The sequence below is a fragment of the Patella vulgata genome, chromosome 2 (assembly GCF_932274485.2).
Source record: "Patella vulgata chromosome 2, xgPatVulg1.2, whole genome shotgun sequence".
Taxonomy (NCBI): domain Eukaryota; kingdom Metazoa; phylum Mollusca; class Gastropoda; family Patellidae; genus Patella; species Patella vulgata.
This window is the reverse complement of record NC_065880.2, coordinates 87,818,507-87,838,738: the sequence shown is the minus strand read 5'-3', so window position 1 is coordinate 87,838,738 and position 20,232 is coordinate 87,818,507. Positions and strand designations below refer to the sequence as shown.

The 20,232-nt window shown below is 38.1% G+C and overlaps 2 protein-coding genes across 5 annotated transcripts; one reads left to right on the top strand and one right to left on the bottom strand.

Annotated features, from left to right (window-relative positions):
* Positions 1–1,791: 1,791 nt before the first annotated feature.
* LOC126810063 (ankyrin repeat and KH domain-containing protein 1) lies at positions 1,792–9,854 on the top strand. Of its 4 annotated transcripts, none has more exons than XM_050535013.2 (3): positions 1,792–1,983; positions 4,402–4,484; positions 5,137–9,854. In XM_050535013.2, the coding sequence occupies exon 3, from the start codon at positions 5,299–5,301 to the stop codon at positions 7,714–7,716; it is 2,418 nt and encodes an 805-aa protein (XP_050390970.1). In that variant the 5' UTR covers positions 1,792–1,983; positions 4,402–4,484; positions 5,137–5,298; the 3' UTR covers positions 7,717–9,854. The 4 variants fall into 4 exon arrangements, with proteins under 4 accessions (XP_050390970.1, XP_050390971.1, XP_050390973.1 ...); XM_050535014.2 differs by having other exon boundaries at positions 1,792–1,990; XM_050535016.2 differs by lacking the exon at positions 4,402–4,484.
* Positions 9,855–11,839: 1,985 nt separating this feature from the next.
* LOC126810141 (probable glutathione S-transferase 7) lies at positions 11,840–19,358 on the bottom strand. Its single transcript, XM_050535137.2, has 5 exons — positions 19,112–19,358; positions 15,563–15,655; positions 14,893–15,011; positions 12,671–12,778; positions 11,840–12,116 (listed from the first exon to the last, which is right to left on the bottom strand). Exons 1-5 carry the CDS (start codon positions 19,242–19,244, stop codon positions 11,964–11,966), a joined length of 606 nt encoding a protein of 201 aa, XP_050391094.1. The 5' UTR covers positions 19,245–19,358; the 3' UTR covers positions 11,840–11,963.
* Between the last annotated feature and the right edge of the window lie 874 nt (positions 19,359–20,232).

Genomic DNA, 20,232 nt, shown 5'->3' with positions numbered 1-20,232 from the left:
AACGGCGACGTTGTATTCTTATCTCGAGAGCATGCGCAATAAATACTATCGGTAAAGAGTGGAATAACCAGACGCTAGAGATTGTCATTGGATTGAGACTTCTGGCGTATTTCACCGAATATGACTGATTAGAAATTACAGTAAAAACAGAAACGATTGAATGTAAATCAGTTTATATACATTCACATTACATTATTATACACGTTGCGACCCATTTGTGTCATTTTCTAGATCCAAAATATTAGCGATTTATCCCCTTTAAGTAGTACCTATATAATTAATCCTGTCTGCAGTAAACACAAAACCATACAACACGTGACTCATGGCACTTAGAAGTTTATTTCTGGCGACGTTTCTACTAGCGTTCTATCGTCTTTACCAAGCTTGAATGATTATATATATAACATCTAGTTAAATATGTACAAACAATTTCTCGAGTATAAGAGATTTATTGTACAACGTGTCGCCATTTTTAATAACGGTATTTTTATTCATTATTAATTATAAGAAATTTGTATGACAATAATCACGATACAAGGACTGCGAATAAAGCGAGAGAGAGAGAGGGGGGGGGGTTAACGTCCACTCGACACAAACTATTTCATGGTTCTCTTTACAAGCTTTAGCAGTGGGAGGATCCGGACAAAACCCACGAGGTTGGACAGACGACCCTACTCCTTGTCACGCACGTACAACCAGGGAATCGAAACCACGCCAGTTGACTCAATGACAAGCCTTATGATACAGCGCGCGCGTGCTTTTTTTTTTTTTTTCTTGTAAAAACCATTCGGCCATCCAATCCCCCGCTGCGAAAAAAGCCCATAATATAAGATCTGTTCCATTCGGGATGGAGCCGGCAATGCAGGGATCGAACACCCGACCTCCAAGCTAGCGAGCCAGCGTCTTACCCACTTATCCACGTGATCCCCCTCGCGTAAAAGAACCCCTGATAATTTGAATTCGATGTAAGAGTAGGCATAGCGCCTCTGTCTGAGAACAGTTTCAGTCATAACACTCTACATTGCGTATGCCCGTTTACATTCAATGAAATGAAATGGGGTTTACCGTCCTACCGTTCTTCTACGAACTAGGCTTACGCACTCGGCAAACCTCGGCAGATTCCATTACTCAAAATATAGCCTCGGCTGTATGACGGTAAGTGATATGTACCGACGCCTATACAATTGCGATGTGACACCGCTTTACTTATTAGGAAAACTTTCCACTTTTAAAAAAAAAGTTATCAAAATTGCGTCGTTCGATGCATGTGTAAAATTTTGGTACAAAGTTGTCCTTGTTTGAAGAAAATCGGATAAACTTGAAAGGAAAATAGCTTCAGACTTTGAAATATTTGTATGATAAAACATTCTTTAAAGGCTTCGTCATGGGTAACGCCGAGGCTAGATGTAGGGTACTGGAATCTGCTGAGGTTTGCCGAGTGACAATATGAGTTTTCTAGGGGTAACTCTAAATTTGATAGCACTTTTAGCACTGTTTAAAAATGATAATACCCCTTTAACTGAAAAATAAAATGAAAGCTTGGTCGTTTCTCAAATTATATATTTTGGAGGTCATAATGCCATTTTAACTGATAAATAAAATGAATATGGTTATGTCTATTGAATAGGAGACGCTTCAGTAATTTTATTTAAGTCTAGTATAAATAGATCTTGTGATGGTATAACTCGCCTTTTTATATTATTATGTTAAATTTAACCTAGATTAATACACCCGGCTGTACACCTTAACATAACGTATAGTCATGCGCGCGCATTATGTGCATGTTTACTGTATAGTTATTGTTATGTCCATTATAGAGTTTGTGTCCAAGCTGTACAGTTCATCATATGTAGCGGATTAACCTTGGTAACATCACCTATTGGAAGATTGTAGTTGATATCCCCATTAAGTCTGTGTCCAAGCTGTGCAGTTCATCATATCTTGACCACATCACCTATTGGAAGATTGTTGTTTATATTTACAGTGAGTGGTAGGATATTTTAATCTTTAATCAACATCGACTGACTACAGGCCTGTGTTTAATACAGTGGTAGAATATTTTAGTTTCACCAACTTCGACTGAGTATATTATGCTTGTATTTTATGCTTATAGTGGTAACGCGAATCGTGATATTGGGAACATAGCATTACCAACGATCGCCTGACTCGGGACTATGTTTATTTTAATTTCACCATCAATTTTGTCAATAAACAGCTGCTCAGTGTGTTGTTGTTCATGGACGCCAATTCATGTACGATGGATATGCACTTGGTATGTTTTTTCCTTGGACAATTGCGTATAGATTGAGAATTCCAAAATGGTTGCCATAACGTAATACTTAGTCCCTGGTCCATGGTTAGCATTTATTTAGTTCCTTTAGGAACTGTCCCTGGTCGGACGTTGTCCACAGACAGTTCCTATCCGGCCGTATATAGCTGCAATATGAAAAGACTGCTCATCTCCACCTCTGGTCTAAGGCTATTTTGGAATCCTTACCGACTATTTTTCACCCTGATTCTTCTTTGTTTGCTAAAGGAATCATTTCTTGGTACAGCTGACACACATTTATAATAATTCAACACTATTTGCAAGTAGAATTTTGCGATTAAAACATCCATAAAATACATTTGAACTGATCAGCCATTACAAGGCTCGAACATGGGTAGATCGCGTTTTTATTTAATCGCTAAATTCTACTTGAAAATTGTGTTGAATTATTATAAATTTGTATCAGATATGTTGAGAAATTGTTCCTTTTGCGAATAATAAAGAATCACGGTGAACAATAGAAGGTAAGAGTTCCAAAATAGCCTGAAAACAGAGGTGGGGAAGAGCGGTATTTTACCTTATTTTCATATTGCTATATAGGAAGAGATAGGAACTGTCAGCGGACATCGTCCGATCAGAGAGGATTTATTTATTAGAATCTTTAATGTTATCATATAATAAACCCCCTTAAATACTGTCGTCTTTATCAGTCTGTAAATTCTGATATTTTCGTAATTTTAAAACATTTTCAAAGAATAGTATTAGATAATAAAGGTTTATCAAAGGTAGGTCCACTTTAAAGTAGCTAAGTCTCTAACTCACTATAATCCAAAGTCTTCGACATTGAAAACACAAATTGTTTGTCAATTTAAATCAACACTGATGTTGTGATCTTACCGGGAAAAGATGGGCTTCTGATATCCAATTTTTAAGACAAAATAAACATTTTATAATTGGTACACGAATCGTGTACCATAATGCGTTTTAGCGCCATTTGTAACATAGGACTCAAAGAACGGTGACGACATGTTCTTATCTGAAGAGCATGCGCAATAAAGAACTTTGGTGTAGACTGGAATATCCAGACGCTAGAGATTGAGATTTGATTGAGACTTCTGGCGTATTTCGCCGAATATAACTGATTAGAAATTAGAGTAAAAACAGAAACGGTTGAATGTAAATAAGTATATATACATTCATATTACATTATTATATGCGTTGCGTCCCATTTATGTCAATTTCTAGGTCTCAAAATATTAGCGATTTAGCTCCTTTAATATAATGTTTGTTCCCTTTGATATAGAAGTCGACATTATTTAGCTATATGGTTTGTTATTGTATAAAATTATCGAAGTCTAAATGAGGTATAAAACACATACTAAAACCGGATATGAAATGAATGGATACTATTTTCGTCGACCATTTGTGTAAGATACTTAATACAATTTTCAAATCCCCACTTATATATGATTTTCAATACCTAGAGTTTAATGTTAGAATTGATTTTAGAAAGATTTATTTTTAAAATCATATCATTTCACAGTCTGTCTAACATTATTCAAGAGCTAATATTTTCTATTGCAGGTTTGGCCTCAAATGTTATATAAATTATTATTTGGACATCCTATAATCAACTCTCTAGATCACCGGATAATTTTGACAATCGAGACTACGCTGTTCTTCAAACGGCCATAATTCCGCCCAGGACAGAGTAGTCTGGCTGAAATTTTCAAAATATTCTGTTTTCATTATCTACTCTTCAACTGTTAGAGCGAGAACTGCCTGCTCTTTATCTAAATCTGTTAGATAATGTTAGTCTTCAAATATGGCTTTAATCTAGCTGCTGTTATTCAATTTATAGTCCATTCAGAATCTGCCTCATGCTAACCATCTATATTTTATTGCGAAACGCATTGTTTTATGACACGTCGTGTCTTTGGACCATTTCTTGATTCCCGAAATTATTATTATTATTATTATTATTATATAACATGTTCAGGGTCACATTACAAATTGACAATGTAATCATAAATAAACAACAATATTATTGACATGATAACAGTTGTATACGGAGTCAGTTAAACCTCAAATGACATATTATGTTTATATGTAAACTTTCTTATTGTTTACAGTTGAGCTGATACAGTGCGTAGTATCCTGTTAAAAGAAATAAACTATTTTGCAAAAGAGGAATGAAATATGACCTCATCAAAGGGTATGTTCAAATAAAATTAACATCCAATTTGTCTGCACCGAACTGGGCTAATGGAGACGGACATACGTCTTACAGTGTGATACTCTAATTTCGAATGCCAACCGTCATGGGTTTTTTTTACGTGCATGCCAATGTGTACACAGGACCTCGGTTTTCCATCCCATCTGAACGTCTAGATAGTGCCTGTGGGGGGGGGGGGGGGGTCCGAATGGTTAGTGTATGAGCGTTGTATCATAAGGTCTGTCATTGGATCAGCTGGTGTGGTTTTGATTCCCCTGTTGTACTTGACAAGGAGTAGGGTCGCCTGTCCAACCGCGTGGGTTTTCTCTTGGTCCTCCGGTTTCCATCCACTGCTATAGGCCCCTACGCGCAAACGAATTATTGAAATAAAGTTGAACCATATGTTAGTCCCAAAATGACTCGACGGACGTTAAACTCCATTTCTCTCTATCCCCTCCGTCCTGCACCACCTACAAGGAGAAACCGCGCCGGAAAATCCCGATGAACGTTCGCGGTCAACACCGGGATAGACCTCGATGCCTTCTGGTTTGCGACCCCGCGCCTTACTCACTGAGCCACGGGTGTATGAAACTTTAAATGTACAATTTTAAATTTCTTTTTCTTACCCACAAATAATTTATTTTTATTTCAGACATTACATGGACCACAGCGGCATTACTTAATGTGATTTAATCTGTATCTGGAATGTACCACATATCAGTGTAAGAAATTTATAACTCTTTAGGATACGAATATGGTGTGTATTCTTTATTGATATTTAATATCGTCTTATAGGACTCGCCACACATTCAAAATGGAGCAACCATTACCGTTATTAATTCCAGAAAAACAACAAACTGCGTGTATAATTGACTCACCACACCGAAGAGCAGCTGGTGCAATCAAGATCGACAAAGAAACTATTAACGGAAATATTAACATTGACCAGAGCGATAAAAACTATGCATTACTAGAGGCTTGTAGAAATGGACCGTTTGGTGATGTTAAACAGCTAATAGAACAGGGTGCTGCTATCAATTGTAAAGATTTATACGGAAGAACATGTATGTTACTTTGTAGCACATCACTCTTTGAACCCATTGAGAAAATAGAGTTAGTGAGATCAAAGGGGGGCAATAGTCAAGATACTGATGATAATAATGAGAATATGTTACACTTGGCTTGTCGTAGTGGTACACTAGAAACTGTAAGACATCTAATTAATCAAGGCTTAGATATCCATACTAAAGGGAGAATGGGTAGAACATGTATACTGTTATGCAGTCAATCACAAACACAAGCCATTGAGAAAATAGAATTATTAAGGTTAAAGGGGGGTAATATATTTGATATTGGTGAAGACAAGCATACTATGTTACACCTAGCTTGTATGTCGGGTACACTAGACACTGTACGCCATCTGATAGGCCTGGGCGTAGATATAAACGCCAAATGTAGAATAAACGGTACATGTATCTTACATTGCTGTCAGTCAGAAACACAAACCATTGAGAAAATAGAATTTTTAGGGTCAAAGGGAGGTAATATTAATGATACTGATATTCAAAATAATGGTATATTACATAAAGCCTGTGCTTTTGGTACATTGGATACCGTAAAATATCTGATAGATCTTGGGTTAGATATCAACACTAGAGGTTTTAATGGTGGTACATGCATGTTATGTTGCTGTCAATCAGAAAAACAGGCCATTGAGAAAATAGAATTATTACGATCAAAGGGAGGTAATATTTATGATACCGATGACGATAATAGTGGTATGTTACACGCAGCTTGTATTTCCAGTACTCTAGACACTGTAAAATATCTGATAGATCAAGGGTTGGATATAAACGCTAAAGGTCTTAATAGTAGTGTGGGTTTATTATATTCCTGTCAGTCAGACACACAAGCCATTGGGAAAATAGAATTATTGAGACTGAAGGGGGCTAATATCTATGCCACCGATGAAAACAATAACAGTATGTTACATTTGGCTTGTATTTCGGGTACATTAAATACCGTGGAATATCTGATAGATCTAGGGTTGGATATAAACACCAGAGGTTTCAATGGCAGCACGTGCATTTTAAGTGCTAGTAAATCTAAAACACAAGCCATTGAGAAAATTGAATTATTAAGGCTAATGGGTGGTAATATCTATGACACCGATGATCAAAATAATGATATTTTACACATGGCTTGTGCTTTTGGTACATTAGATACCGTAAAATATCTGGTAGATCTCGGATTGGATATAAACAGAAAGGGTCTGAAAGGTAGAAAAAGCATCTTACATTGTTGTCAATCAGAAACACAGCCCATTGAGAAAATAGAATTATTACGGTCAAAGGGGGCCAGTGTTTATGACAATGGGGACGACAACAACGGTATGCTGCATCTAGCCTGCGTTTTTGGTACATTTGATACTGTAAGATATCTGGTAGATCTAGGGTTAGATATACACACAAAAGGTTTTAAGAATAGAACATGTGTGTTAATGTGCAGCGAATCTGAAATACAAGCAATTAATAAAATAGAGTTACTAAGGTCAATGGGGGCTGATATTAGTAATGCTGTTTTAAACCGAGCATGTGCGTTTAGTACGTTAGATACGGTAAGATATCTGTTAGATCTAGGGTTAGATATAAACACTAAAGATCATAAAGGTAGGACATGTATCCTACAATGTACAAAGTCTAAAAGACAAGCAATTGATAAAATTGAATTAGTAAGGTCAAAGGGAGGTAATATATATGATACAGATGACAACAGCAACGGTATGTTACAATTGGCGTGTATTTCGGGTACCTTAGATACCGTGGGGTATCTGATAGGCCTTGGTTTAAATATAAACAATAAAGGGTTTCAAGGTAGATCGTGTATCTTGCTATGCAGCGAATCGAAAATACAAGCAGTGGATAAAATAGAATTATTACGGTCAAAGGGAGGTAATATTCATGATAAGGATGGTCTTAATAATGGTAATATGTTACACATCGCGTGTGCAAACGGCACAGTAGACACCGTTCAGTATCTAGTGAAACAGGGTCTAGATACCCGAACTAAAGATGAGTCAGGAAACACACCCGTTTCATTGAGCTTTAGGTCTGGTGTGCAGTCACATGAAAAGGTTGAATATTTGAAGTCGAAAGGGGCGAAACTTCCATTGCGCATGCGGCCAATATATCATATTAGAAAGGTGCTAAAACACAAATCTCACAGGAAATGAATGTATGTAATACTTGGTGATGACAAACGGCTTTGTTTATTTGTAGCCTTGTGCGTGCGCCTTGTATCATAAAGTCTGTCGTTGAGTCAACTGGCTTGATTTCGATTTCCCGCTTGTACAGGATAATGGTCGACTGACCAACCTCGTGGGTTTTCTCCGGGCACTCCGGTTTCCTCCCGCTGCTAAATATAATTGAACCATATGTTAGTCCCGCGAAAAGACCTTGTTTGTGTCGAGTGAGCGTAAAATCCCATCACTGGCGAAAGCATAAAATTATTAAAATGGATTCATACTGGCTGTTTTTCTGTCAGCCCGTCGTACATCTTGGGACAAAATAAACGTTACAAATCAATTTTGTAAAATGTTCAAATCGCTTTAAATTTAGTTTCGTAGGTTGATATTTCAGTTCAAGTGTATGTTATTGTTTCAAAGTATTTTACTTTGATCTGTATATCATTTTATGTAACCTGAAATTTCATAAGGTTCCCATTCCTTATCACTTTGGTATTGTTTGTATAATTCCATTAAATAATTTGGTAGAGACAGGATATCCTTAGGGTTAGGGTACCCTGTGCTCGGTAAAAAGTCTACCATATAATTTACCACCAGTTCATTGTTTGTATAATTTACCCATCATGTCATTGTTTGTATAATTTACCCATCATTTCTTTGTATAATTTACCCATTATTTCATTGGTTGTATAATTTACCCACCATTTCATTGATTGTATAATTTACCCACCATTTCATTGGTTGTATAATTTACCCATCATTTCATTGTTTGTGTAAGTTACCCATCATTTCATTGATTGTATAATTTACCCATCATTTCTTTGTATAATTTACCCACCATTTCAATGTTTGTATAGTTTACTCACGATTTCATTGTTTGTATAATTTACCCATCATTTCTTTGCTTGTATAATTTACCCATCATTTCATTGTTTGTATAATTTACCCACCATTTCATTGTCTGTATAATTTGCCCACCATTTCATTGTTTGTATAATTTATCCACCATTTTAGTGTTTGTATAATTTAAACATCATTTCATTGTATAATTTACCCATCATTTCATTGTTTGTGTAATTTACCCATCATTTCATTTTTTGTGTAATTTACCTATCATTGCATTTTTTTTACATTTTACTCACCATTTTAATGTTTGTATAATTTACCCATCATTTCATTGTTCATCCAGATTTTCCGGCGTGATTCCCCCTCGTCAGTGATGCAGGACGGAGGGCCTGACAAGGACAGCTGTCTAGTCCTTCGGATAAGCCGAAACACCGAGGTCCCGTGTATACATTGGAATGCACGTAAAAGATCCCTTGGCAGTTGGAATTCGATATAAGAGTAGGCGATAGTGCCGCTGCCCGGGCAAAATTTCCCTCATAACACACTGTATGGCGTATGCCCGTCTTCATTAGCCCAGCATAGGAGCAGAACAGTAGGACGTTAAACCCCATTTCATTTCATTTCATTTCATTGTTCTTATATTTTACTCACCATTTGATTGTTTGTATAATTTACCCATCATTTTATTGTTTGTATATTATTATACCATATGTTTGTCGCAATATATATTCATTTATTTTTTGTATAATTTACCAACTAATCCTAAGTCGTTCGGATATTACGAAAAACCAAGGTGTCGTGTACACATTTCATTGTTTGTATAATTTGTTTCACCATTTCATTGTTTGTATAATTTGTTTCACTATTTCATTGTTTGTATAATTTGTTTCACCATTTCATTGTTTGTATAATTTGTTTCACTATTTCATTGTTTGTATAATTTACCCACTATTTCATTGTTTGTATAATTTACCAACTAACCGCATAGTCGTTAGGATAGGACGGAAAACCGAGGTGTCCTGTACACATTTGAGTGCAGGTTTAGATCCCGTGGTACTTGGAATTCGATATAAGAGTAGGCCATAGCGCCGCTGTCCGGGCAACATTTCTCCCATAGCACACTTTATGGCGTATGCCCGTCTTCATAAACCCAGTCAGAGCAGAACAGCAGGACGCTAAACCCCATATTATTTCATTTCATTTTATTTTTACCAACTAATCCATAGTACTATATGTATTTGTTTATTGATGCGGTAATAAAACCAATTTTATTATTTTAATTGCTGTTGCTTTCCTTGCCTTTTTGTCTAAGTAGGGATTAGGGCGGGGGCGGGGGCGGGGGCGGGGGCGGGGGGGGGGAATTACTGTTTAGTTGGTGGGGTGGGGGGTACTGTTTAGTTGGAAGTATATGTTAATAGCAACAACATGCTTCTTTACATAACACGAATCTTGGAGCAACATTAGCATAACCTCAATCTGATTATAACACAGGTCCTATTTCGTTTCGCTTTACTTGTCTTTACTACACTAGGATCTGGAAGAGTTGTTATATGTATAATTCGCGTTCTGGATGATATGAGGGGTGGGTAACCCACTAGAAACATCAACGGTGATTGATTAATCAAATGTCTGACGTCATGGGGTCAAAAGCCGCTCGTGTGATCCCTGACGCGACCTTCCATTACAACCGGTCAAATTTTAAAAAAAACTAAACGAAATATAGATGTGTATTCTAATCAGATTGGTATAATCTATACCCGTTGGTCAAACACTCATCAATACCATATATACACGTAGTGCATGCACTCATTGGGTGTTATTATAATACATCTGTTGGTCCTTCGAACCTTTGGCCTTAAATCTATCTGGTTTAGGCGAAATTAAATACGTTTCGTCTGGTGTATATATGGTATTGAAGTGCATATATTGGTATTGATGGAATTGTTTGTATCTATGTGGGGTGAGGGGGGTTGGATGGCCGAATGGTTAGCACGCGCGCTGTATCATACGATCTGTCATTGAGTCAACTGGCGGGGTTTCGATTCCCCGATTGTACGTGACAAGGAGTAGGGTCGCCTGTCCAACCTCGAGGGTTTTCTCCGGGTCCCCATTTCTCTCTATCTCTCTCTCTTGTTTCTATGGGATGCCCAAATGTCTTCATTTGACGATCTTCATCTGGGGGTCACGGTGGCTAAGTGGGTAAGACGCTGGCTCGCTAGCCTGGAGGTCGGAAAATCCCGATGGACTTTCTCGGCCAATGTAGGGGTCGATCACGCGACCTCCAGGCTAGCGAGCCAGCGTGTTACCCACTTAGCCAACATGGCTCCTTTATCCTTTATATAAAAGAGTATTTTGAGGAATACTAACCCGAACCCTTTTAAGAGGGGTAATAGGTAAGTTCAGTCTTCTAAAAAAAAGGTTAGTATTCCGCCAAATTCTCATTTATATACTCTCCAAAAAAAATAGGGGATATTGAAATGCAAATACCTTTGCAGGTTGTTATATAGTCATGGTCATTTGACATGCTTTGAGAGTATGTTCACAGATGAACAACTTATCGCCCCAACAGAACCACTGAGCTGCACATGCGACACGCAATAGCGCCATACACGTGGGAGGGGTTCATTGTCAAATTTGACACTTCAAAGGAAGGGTTGATGAAAACTGTCGCGTGCTGGTTTATCTATCCATGTTTGCTTTCCTATAGGTTCTTGCATAAGATTTACTGTTTAGCGTATCTTTGCTTTAGTGCCTTATGTTTAATTTGATCGGGAGACGACGGCAACGTCAACCGACAACACGGCAAGAATTGGCCGTGGCACTGCAAGAGGAGTGGGTCAGATTGCCCCAAATCGTGATTGGACGGATGATTAGGAGCCTACCACGACGAATTGCTTAATGTCTGAGGATTGGTGGAGCAATTACTCATTATTAAGACAAAAATCAAAAACGTCCATTTTCACTTTTGACGGTGTATCTCTTTGCGAGTGAAATGCGGCCGTCAGATAAGCCGCCCATATGAACTGTTTATGTTCATGTGTAGGCAATTGGCCTGTTATTAACATACACTGGTTACCTCTAATAAAAACAACAGTGCATTTCCGCAGTTTTGTATTGTTTCTGAATACCCCCTACTTTTTTGAAGAGTATATAAATCGGCCATTTTGGACTTCGAAAACACCCGAATCTTCCCAACCGGCCTACAATTATCATAACCCATGAATTTATTGAGATGCGTGCGCGGTAATCACAAAAAAACCATCAGACAGTTTTTACCAACAAAGTGAATTTATTATCGATGTAATAATCTATGATATGATATAAATATTTTTACGATGTCCAAAACAACTATCAACAATGACGTCTACCATCAACTACAACATATCAGTTTATTTTCTTGACTTCAGGTACGCAGCTATTCCTTTATTACTTTCAACCTTCTGGCGATTGGCTTTTAGTAGTGGATATGGATCGACAATAGCCGCATTGTGTGTAATTAAATTATCGGCTAAATCATAAACAACAATGTCGGCCATCGTTAACTGTAAATAGAAGATAAAAATAAAATAAAATGGGGTTTAACATCCTACTGTTATGAGGGAATGTGGTATGAGGGAATTTGTAACATCCTACTTTTCTGCATCGACTGGGCTAATGGAAATGAGCATAAACGCCATACAGTATGCTATATGAGGGAAATTGTAGCGTTCCTACTTGTATTCAGCGACTTGGCTAATGAAGACGGGCTTACGCTATCCAGTGTGATATGAGGGACATTTTACCCGGACAGCAGCACTGCGGCCTACTCTTATTACGAATTCCTACTGCCAAGGATTTTTTTTACATACACGTCAATGCTTAAACGGGTCCTTGGTTTTTCGTCCCGCCAGAACATTTGGACACTGTCCTTGTCAGGCCCTGCATCATTGACAAGTGGGAACCACGCCGGAAAATCCAGAAGAACTTTCTTGGCCAGTACCAGAAGCATATCCGAGACCTCCGGGCGTCTAACTCAGACACCCCGACTCCCCCAACTCTTGAATAGTCGCCTGTTTCGTAATATGGTTTATTTATATAGGAAAACCAAAATACGTACCTCTTTGCCAACAAAATAACCAGTGCTGCCATTTTCTTTTAATACTTTCTCAAAATTGGTGAAGAATTTTGTAGCATCTTCAGTTAGTAGTTTTTCTTTAAGCTCCTTCTGCAAGTTCAATACATAATAATATATAACACAGATGTGACGTCATCTTTTAATTGTGTGCTAATCGTATATTATGTGTACTAGCAATCTCCCATCAAGAGTTGTCTTCCCTTGCAGTTCACATTAACTTCTGCTAAGGGCTCATTTGACTACGCCACCAAGATTCTTGGTATCGATAAACAATGAGAAACAATACAATGGAAACCAAATAAATGATAATATATTTACTTCTTTTACTATAATAAAATAGAAATGGGACCATACTTATTGTAAAATAATAAAGTATTTACAAATATACAGGGAACTCTTTCGCGAAAGATTACGGGGTAAAGGGGTCGTAAATACGAATTGCGCATGTCATCGTGCTAATTTCTGAATATACATGTATACACGTGGATCTGTTTACCTTTATAACGCGGTCGTAAGGCCTAATAGATTTACATACGAAACATGCAAATTTAGAGGGGTAGTAATTGATGACATTTTCCCCTAAAATTGAATAAAACTCATTACGTGTTTATAACGCCAGGAACTTTTCCGACAATGCCATTTTCAACCAATGTAGTGCGCGAACCGACGGCAGAGTTGAATGCTGGATAGCGAAACTTGTGTGGACACTTAAAACACAGTTGTGACGGCATCCTTGCACTACATGCCAATCGTATATTATGTATAATAGTAAGTGGGGGCTGCACCACACATAATTACACAAAACAAATCTACGGACAAGACACAATACGCAGAAATCACAAACAAACGTACGTCCGGGGGCTAGCCGTAATCGTCCACTGAGCTGTAAAGCCCCGGGCCTGTAGTGATACAGACTCGAGTTGCCCGGGATACAACTGAGTAGTACTCTTTCCGCAACGAACGTTGGATCATAAAGTTTCATCCAATATATATCTAGCCTTTGCTTCCGGAAGAATGCACGAAACAAATAGATTGTGCGTAATGGAACAGATCTATGACGAATATGACAAAATTAGAGAACGCAGCGAGTAGTGTTTATATATATATATATATAGTTCTTATTCCGAAATGGGGGGGATAGATGGTCGAGTGGTTAGCACGCGCTGTATCATACGGTCTGTCATTGAGTCAACTGGTGGGGTTTCAATTCCCCGGTTGTACGTGGGTAGAGTCACCCGTCCAACTTCGTAGGTTTTCTCCGGGTCCTCCGGTTTCCTCCCACTGCTAAAGACCCCTACGCGCATGCGAATTATTGAAATCAAATTGAACCATGTGTTAGTCCCGAAATGACCTAGTTTTTTTTGTGTCGAGTGGACGTTAAACCCCGTTTCTCTCTCTCTCTTTCGAAATTACGTAGTTGACGTTGAGCAGACATTAAGCTCCGATCGCACTCCACGTGCTACACTGTCGTTCTTGAGGCATTTACGTATATCAGTAAGTCGGATTATGTGGACCACCCTCATTAGCCCAGATGGAGCACAACAGTGGGACAATAAACCCGATTTTATTTCATTTTGGATAATGTGGCAATATTTTTTTTACAGATTATTATGCTAGGTCCCCACTGTTACGATGGGATTTTCCCTATTGAGTCTAGTACGTGCAGATACGTTCGGATACGTTTCGATACGATCAACACGATTGCTACGAATGACCACAATATATGATAAGACTTGATATGATACCCACGATTACTCCAAGATTAAAACCACGATTTCAATCGTAGCACGAATCGTGACAGTGGGGACATGGCATTACCCAATCTGTTTCACAGAGGATTACGAAAGTCTTCTAATATCTCTGAAAAAGATGACTGCCTTCAACACGTGACGTCACATCATGCGACGTCAATCATTGGCTCAATGGCGCGTGTATTGTTTACATAAGACGTTACTGAATCGGACAGAATGCTGCCTTTTACTCATTTTAATACCCATTTACACTAAATAGGAAATAATTTTTACCTACAAATACTTCAAACGACTTTATTTATTTTTCTAATACATAAAAAAAATGTTTTAGAATTTAATTTGCCGGAGGAAAAAAAGTTAATATTTGGGGCTCATTGAGTCGCATCGATGTCATCCTTATCAGTGATTGTAGCGGCCTAACGAATATCCACTGCTGATTAGTGTGGGCATTACCTTTTTCGCTTCGTCTTGTTCTATGAAGAATACTTTTATCATGAGTGGAACAAAGTCATTGACGAGACCAATAACAACATCTACCTTTAATGCTTCCAGGTTTCCTTTACCATAGAAACCTGTATATAAACAATATAAATATATTACCATAGAAACCTGTATATAAACAATATAAAGAAGGTGAAGATTCCTGAGAACAGGGGAAGCAACTACTAGACTTAGTCCAGCAATCACCATATTGAATTAAATCATTTGTTTTTAATTCATCGACATCGGAATTCTTGTCCCAGCCGTGAGAATAAACACCAGTGTCTTAGTATTTGAATGAGTCGTGCCAAGTATATAATGATATACGTACCCAGTTCTCTATTCAGTGTTTAGTATTTGAATGAGTCGTGTCACGTTTTGTTTTATAAAGATATACGAAACGTACCCAGGGCCCTTATTCACGAAAACTTAAACTAAGATACAATCGAAATTTTAAGAAATACTGCAATTCGATTGGCTGACCAGTAAAATCAATTTGCATATATCCAATGAAGTTGCAGTATTTCTTAAAATTTCGGTTGTAACTTAGTTTAAGTTTTCGTGAATAAGGGCCCTGTTCTCTAGCCAGTGTTTACTATTTGAATGAGTCGTGTCACGTATTGTTTTATATAAATATACGTACCCAGTTCTTTAGCTAGGTAATTAAAGATGGCGCCAGATTGACCGTACAGTTTACCATCTACTTCTAATACAGGTAACTGACCGAATGGCGTTTCTGAAAAAAAAATAAACAATAGAATTTACTCAGTCTAGCGACAACACAGCGCACTTCACCAAGTTCTGGGCACTAACGGTTGAGGTATAGTACGTGAAAGCAGAATGAATGGCCCATTTCGATCGTTTGGGGGCTCATGGGGCCGAAATGACATAAAATTGGGTTTAACGTCCTACTGTTCTGCACCAATTGGGCTAATGAAGACGGGCTCACGTGCATGCACCATACGGTGTGCTATGAGGGCAACTGTGCCCTGACAGCGGCGAAACGCCAGTGTGCAACGGGTTTTTGTCCCATCCGAACACCTAGATACTGAAAGTGCAACGCCAAAACGAAATAAAGATGTAATCTTTGATTATTTTAGCACTTTTTCTCATATATATTTTAATTAACTTATTATTACTTTAACATTTATTTTTTTCTTTCGGTTTTTAAAGAATGGGTCCTAATAGGCCTAATCTGTAGAATGGGCAACAGAGTGTAAACTTTCCCGTTCATTTAACTGTCAGCTTAGTTATATCTGTTTTAACGTTCGATATCATTGCCGTCCCCTAATCAATATTTCAGTATGCGTGTTTTTGTTATCTAATTAACTATCTCACATTTCCATAGAAACAATGCTATTCGGTATCTTGGAAACACAGCCAAGAGAAGACAACCCTGACAGAAAATCTGACGTCACGGAAAGATTAGTTATCTTAGGTTTGTAATATCAATTAAATATTGACTGTACGTGATTTGTATTTCCCGGAAATATCAAATTTCCCACGGATTTATCCAAGCATATATTTACTTAAATTGATTATTTAACATTTAATCAAACATACATTATGCAAGAGCTAAAACTGCAGGTCTTTCTTTGGGCCTGAATTGTTATCTAATTTTTTTTAATTAGACATTAATTAATGTATCCAGACCATAATCAAAATGGATAATCGAGACTTTGTTTTTTACCCAATCTGATTAAAATACAGATCTGTATTTCGTTTCGTTTTTTTATACTTTCGATGGCCTACTACAATCTGTTTCACAGAGAATTACGAGTCTCGTATAATATCTCTGTCATAGATGACTGCCTTAACACGTGCTGTCACAGCACGCGGTGTGAATCATTGGCTGAATGGCGCGTGCATTGTTTACATAAGACATAACTGCTTCGGAGAGAATGCTGCATTTTAGTCATTTTAATACCCATTTACACTAAATCGGAAATAATTTTTAACTACAAATACGTCAAACGCCTTTATTTATTTTGCCAATATATACAAAAAATGTTTTAGAATTTAATTTGTCGCAGGAAAAAAGTTAATATTTCTAGCTCATTAAGCCGCATCAATGTCATCCTTATCAGTGATTGTCGCGGCCAAGCAAATATTCACTGCGGATCAGTGTGGGCCTACTAGTGTAGTAAAGACAAGTAAAACGAAATTTTGAACTATAAAAACGAAACGAAATAGGATCTGTGTTTTAATCCGATTGTAACTTTTACAATATTGTAGATTGTACGGAATTCGTGTATCTTTCAAATCACGCTCGGCGACTTTAATTTATATTCATGGAAAAAGTTTAAAAATGAAATGGTCATGGGCATGCGGCGTACAGTGTGTATTCGAGGGTGGGGGGGGGGGGGGGGTCCCGGACAGCGTCGCCACGTTCTATTCTTATTTTGAATTCCAATTGTCAAGGGTTCTTCTACGTGCACGCCAAATCTGAACACGGGACCTCGGTTTTTCGTCTCGTTCCATTCGGCACATAACATTGAAACTAGGCTACACAGTACACAATGTAGTGCCTACACACTAAGTGTGTTTGTTCGAACTTTATTCAAATAAACTGATATCAACATTTTAGGGACTGTTATTGACTATTCAAATAACGAACGCGAGCATTCAATGTCAAGGTTTTCACATTACTACGGAAGCGTGTTCGGTCCAACAAAACAAAAAAAAAAAATTAAAAATTTTCAATAATATGTCCTGGGGCCTGTTTCAAGAAATTTTAAATTTTAACTAAGATAAAATCTAAATTTTTGTAATTTGATTGGATAATATTAGATTGATTTTAGTGCTTAGCTAATCAAAATTGAAGTATCTACTAAAATGTGGATTGTATCTTTGGTTAAGATTTCGAGAAACAGGGCCCTGATTATTAGGAAATACTCCGTTTTAATTAGGAGGTAGTATTCCCCCAAGCTCCGCTCTAGAACAGACTCTAGGCTAGTTGGCCGACATTTAAGTCCTCAATCGACAATTTTTGTCGAAAACACTAAGTCTTTATTCTGCTACAGTTTAATAAAATTGAAAAAGTTTATTTTGTCGAAAACACTAAGTAAACGTCGATACCTTTTTTTAAGTATTTGTTCTGCTTCAATTTAATAAAATTGAAAAAGTTTATTTAGTCTTCGTGTGGGGGTCTTTCCATATCGCCGACTCACCGAGATTTGGAAAGTCGACCGTGGCACCCTTTGATTGGATTAAAACGAATTAAAAGCGTTAATGATTTTTCCCCTAAAATTCGGTGAGTCGGCGATATGGGGATGAACCTTCGTGTGTCTGTCGACAGTCTATGTAAAGCGAAGTAGAACGTTAGTATCACTTGACCTTAATGTCCCTCTTTACAATAGGCCAACACTCGATATATACCTGAATGTGTATTCAACTACGCGTCCTATATTCTGCCCGAGCCACCTTCGGGCGCTTTCAAATTTTCTTCTGCGAGATGAGTAAGCTAAATAGTACTAGATATAACGATATTCCGATTGACCTATTTACTAGCCTTACCCCTGATAACGCACGTCAATAATGAATGGGCGTGGTCCGGGGGTTGTATTGATAATCAGCAAAATATTATGTCAATATTTTGTATCGAATGATAATTTTAAACAAGATTACACAAGCTGCAATAAAGTATACCCATTATTAACCTTTTATCAGCCTTGACCGAATTAAGATTTTATACTGGACCCTTGCATTACAGTGTATTGTGAGGTACATTTTGCCCGGGCAGCGGCGCTACGGCCTCTCTTATATCGAATTACACATTATAGTACAGTATACACATTAACCATTTTATCAGCATTGTCCGATTTAAGATGTTACTGGCCCCTTGCATCAACATTCTGCATTGTCCGTCACAGTGTGTTGTGAGGTACATTTTGTCTGGACAGCGGCGCTACCTAATATCGAATCCTAACTTTCATTAGTTCTTTTACGTACATGCTAATCGGTACAAGATAGCTCGATTTTTCGTCCCATCCGCACGACTTTACGTTTTCCCCTGCCTGCCTGCCAGACCCTCTCTCTGTCCTGCACCACTGTCAAGACGTATTCACGATGAAGTATCTCGGTTAACACTGGGATCGAACACGCGGGACCTCCCGATTAGCGAGCGAACATCTTACGCACCGCTCCAAATCCCTTGGTATTTACGTACTAGTATATAAAGGCGTATACTTACTGGGTTTAAATGCTGGCCAGGTCTCTTTCGTGTATCGGACATCATCAAATTTCTGGCCTGCGGCGTTAAACATAAGCCGGGCAACTTCTCCTCGGCCTCGGACATCAAAGTAGTGCAGACGATAAGCGGGCATGTTGACGTGTGTTTTGTTCTTGGCTCTACACAGTGATAATGCTAAAAAAAAATCAGCCTTGCTTTATATGTGTACGGTTAATCAGGCAGTATTGCTGAATCATTGTAGCTTCAAGTCACGTGATCGTTCGTCGTCATTGGCTATATAGATCTGCTTTGATAAATCACACAAGTGAGGATACTGAATACCTATAGTAGGCGTGCAGGTGAAAGAAACGCTGACGCGGTTGTTATTTAATGAAGAGTTGACAAGTCGCTGCTTGGGCCAAAATTGCCCTGTTATAGCACAATGTCCGTGTTTATTGGCCCGGTTGAAGCAGAAAAACCGAGGTCCCGTGTACACATCGACGTGCACGTAAAAGATCCCTTGACAGTTGGAATTCGATATATGAGTAGGCCGTAGCGCCGCTGCCCGGGCAAAATTTCCCTCATAGCACACTGTATGGCGTATGCCCGTCTTCATTAGCCCAGTTTAGGAGCAGAACAGTAGGACGTTAAACCCCATTTCATTTCATTTCATTCCCATTTTGCAATATCATTTAATCCCTCGCGTTCCGCGTCACTAAATTTCCAGAATATTCGGAATATCTGATGAAATCGTAATCAAGAACGAGAAACATTTTAGATGACACGGAGATTTTCCGAACGTTATGCATCAGATTTTTTCTAGAATATTCGGAAAATCTGGTGAAATCGTCGTCAAAGGACTAGATCTAATTGATCACACCTATATTGTTTCTTTTAACAATGGCCCAGCTGCTGGCATAAATATAATGGTCAAGTTAGATAGTCGACTGATCGCTAATTACTAGTAAGTGTTCATTTGTTACACATTAATTGTTATGTAGTCTGCCATATGACGCTGATTGTATCCCCCCCCCCTCTCCCCCAACCATGACTCGAGTATAAGAAATGAAATGAAATGAAATGAAATGGGATTTAACGTCCTACTATTCTGCTCCGAACTGGGCTAATGAAGACGGGCATAC

Bases quoted from the DNA above. Each gene is read 5' to 3' on its own strand.
- LOC126810063 (XM_050535016.2), top strand. From the start codon at position 5,299: ATGGAGCAACCATTACCGTTATTAATTCCAGAAAAACAACAAACTGCG.
- LOC126810141 (XM_050535137.2), bottom strand. From the start codon at position 19,244: ATGCCCGCTTATCGTCTGCACTACTTTGATGTCCGAGGCCGAGGAGAA. The intron at 15,656-19,111 runs GTAAGTATACGC...TTTTTTTTTCAG, and splicing joins CTGGCCAGCATTTAAACCCA to AAACGCCATTCGGTCAGTTA. The intron at 12,117-12,670 runs GTACGTATTTTG...TTCTATTTACAG, and splicing joins GTTATTTTGTTGGCAAAGAG to TTAACGATGGCCGACATTGT.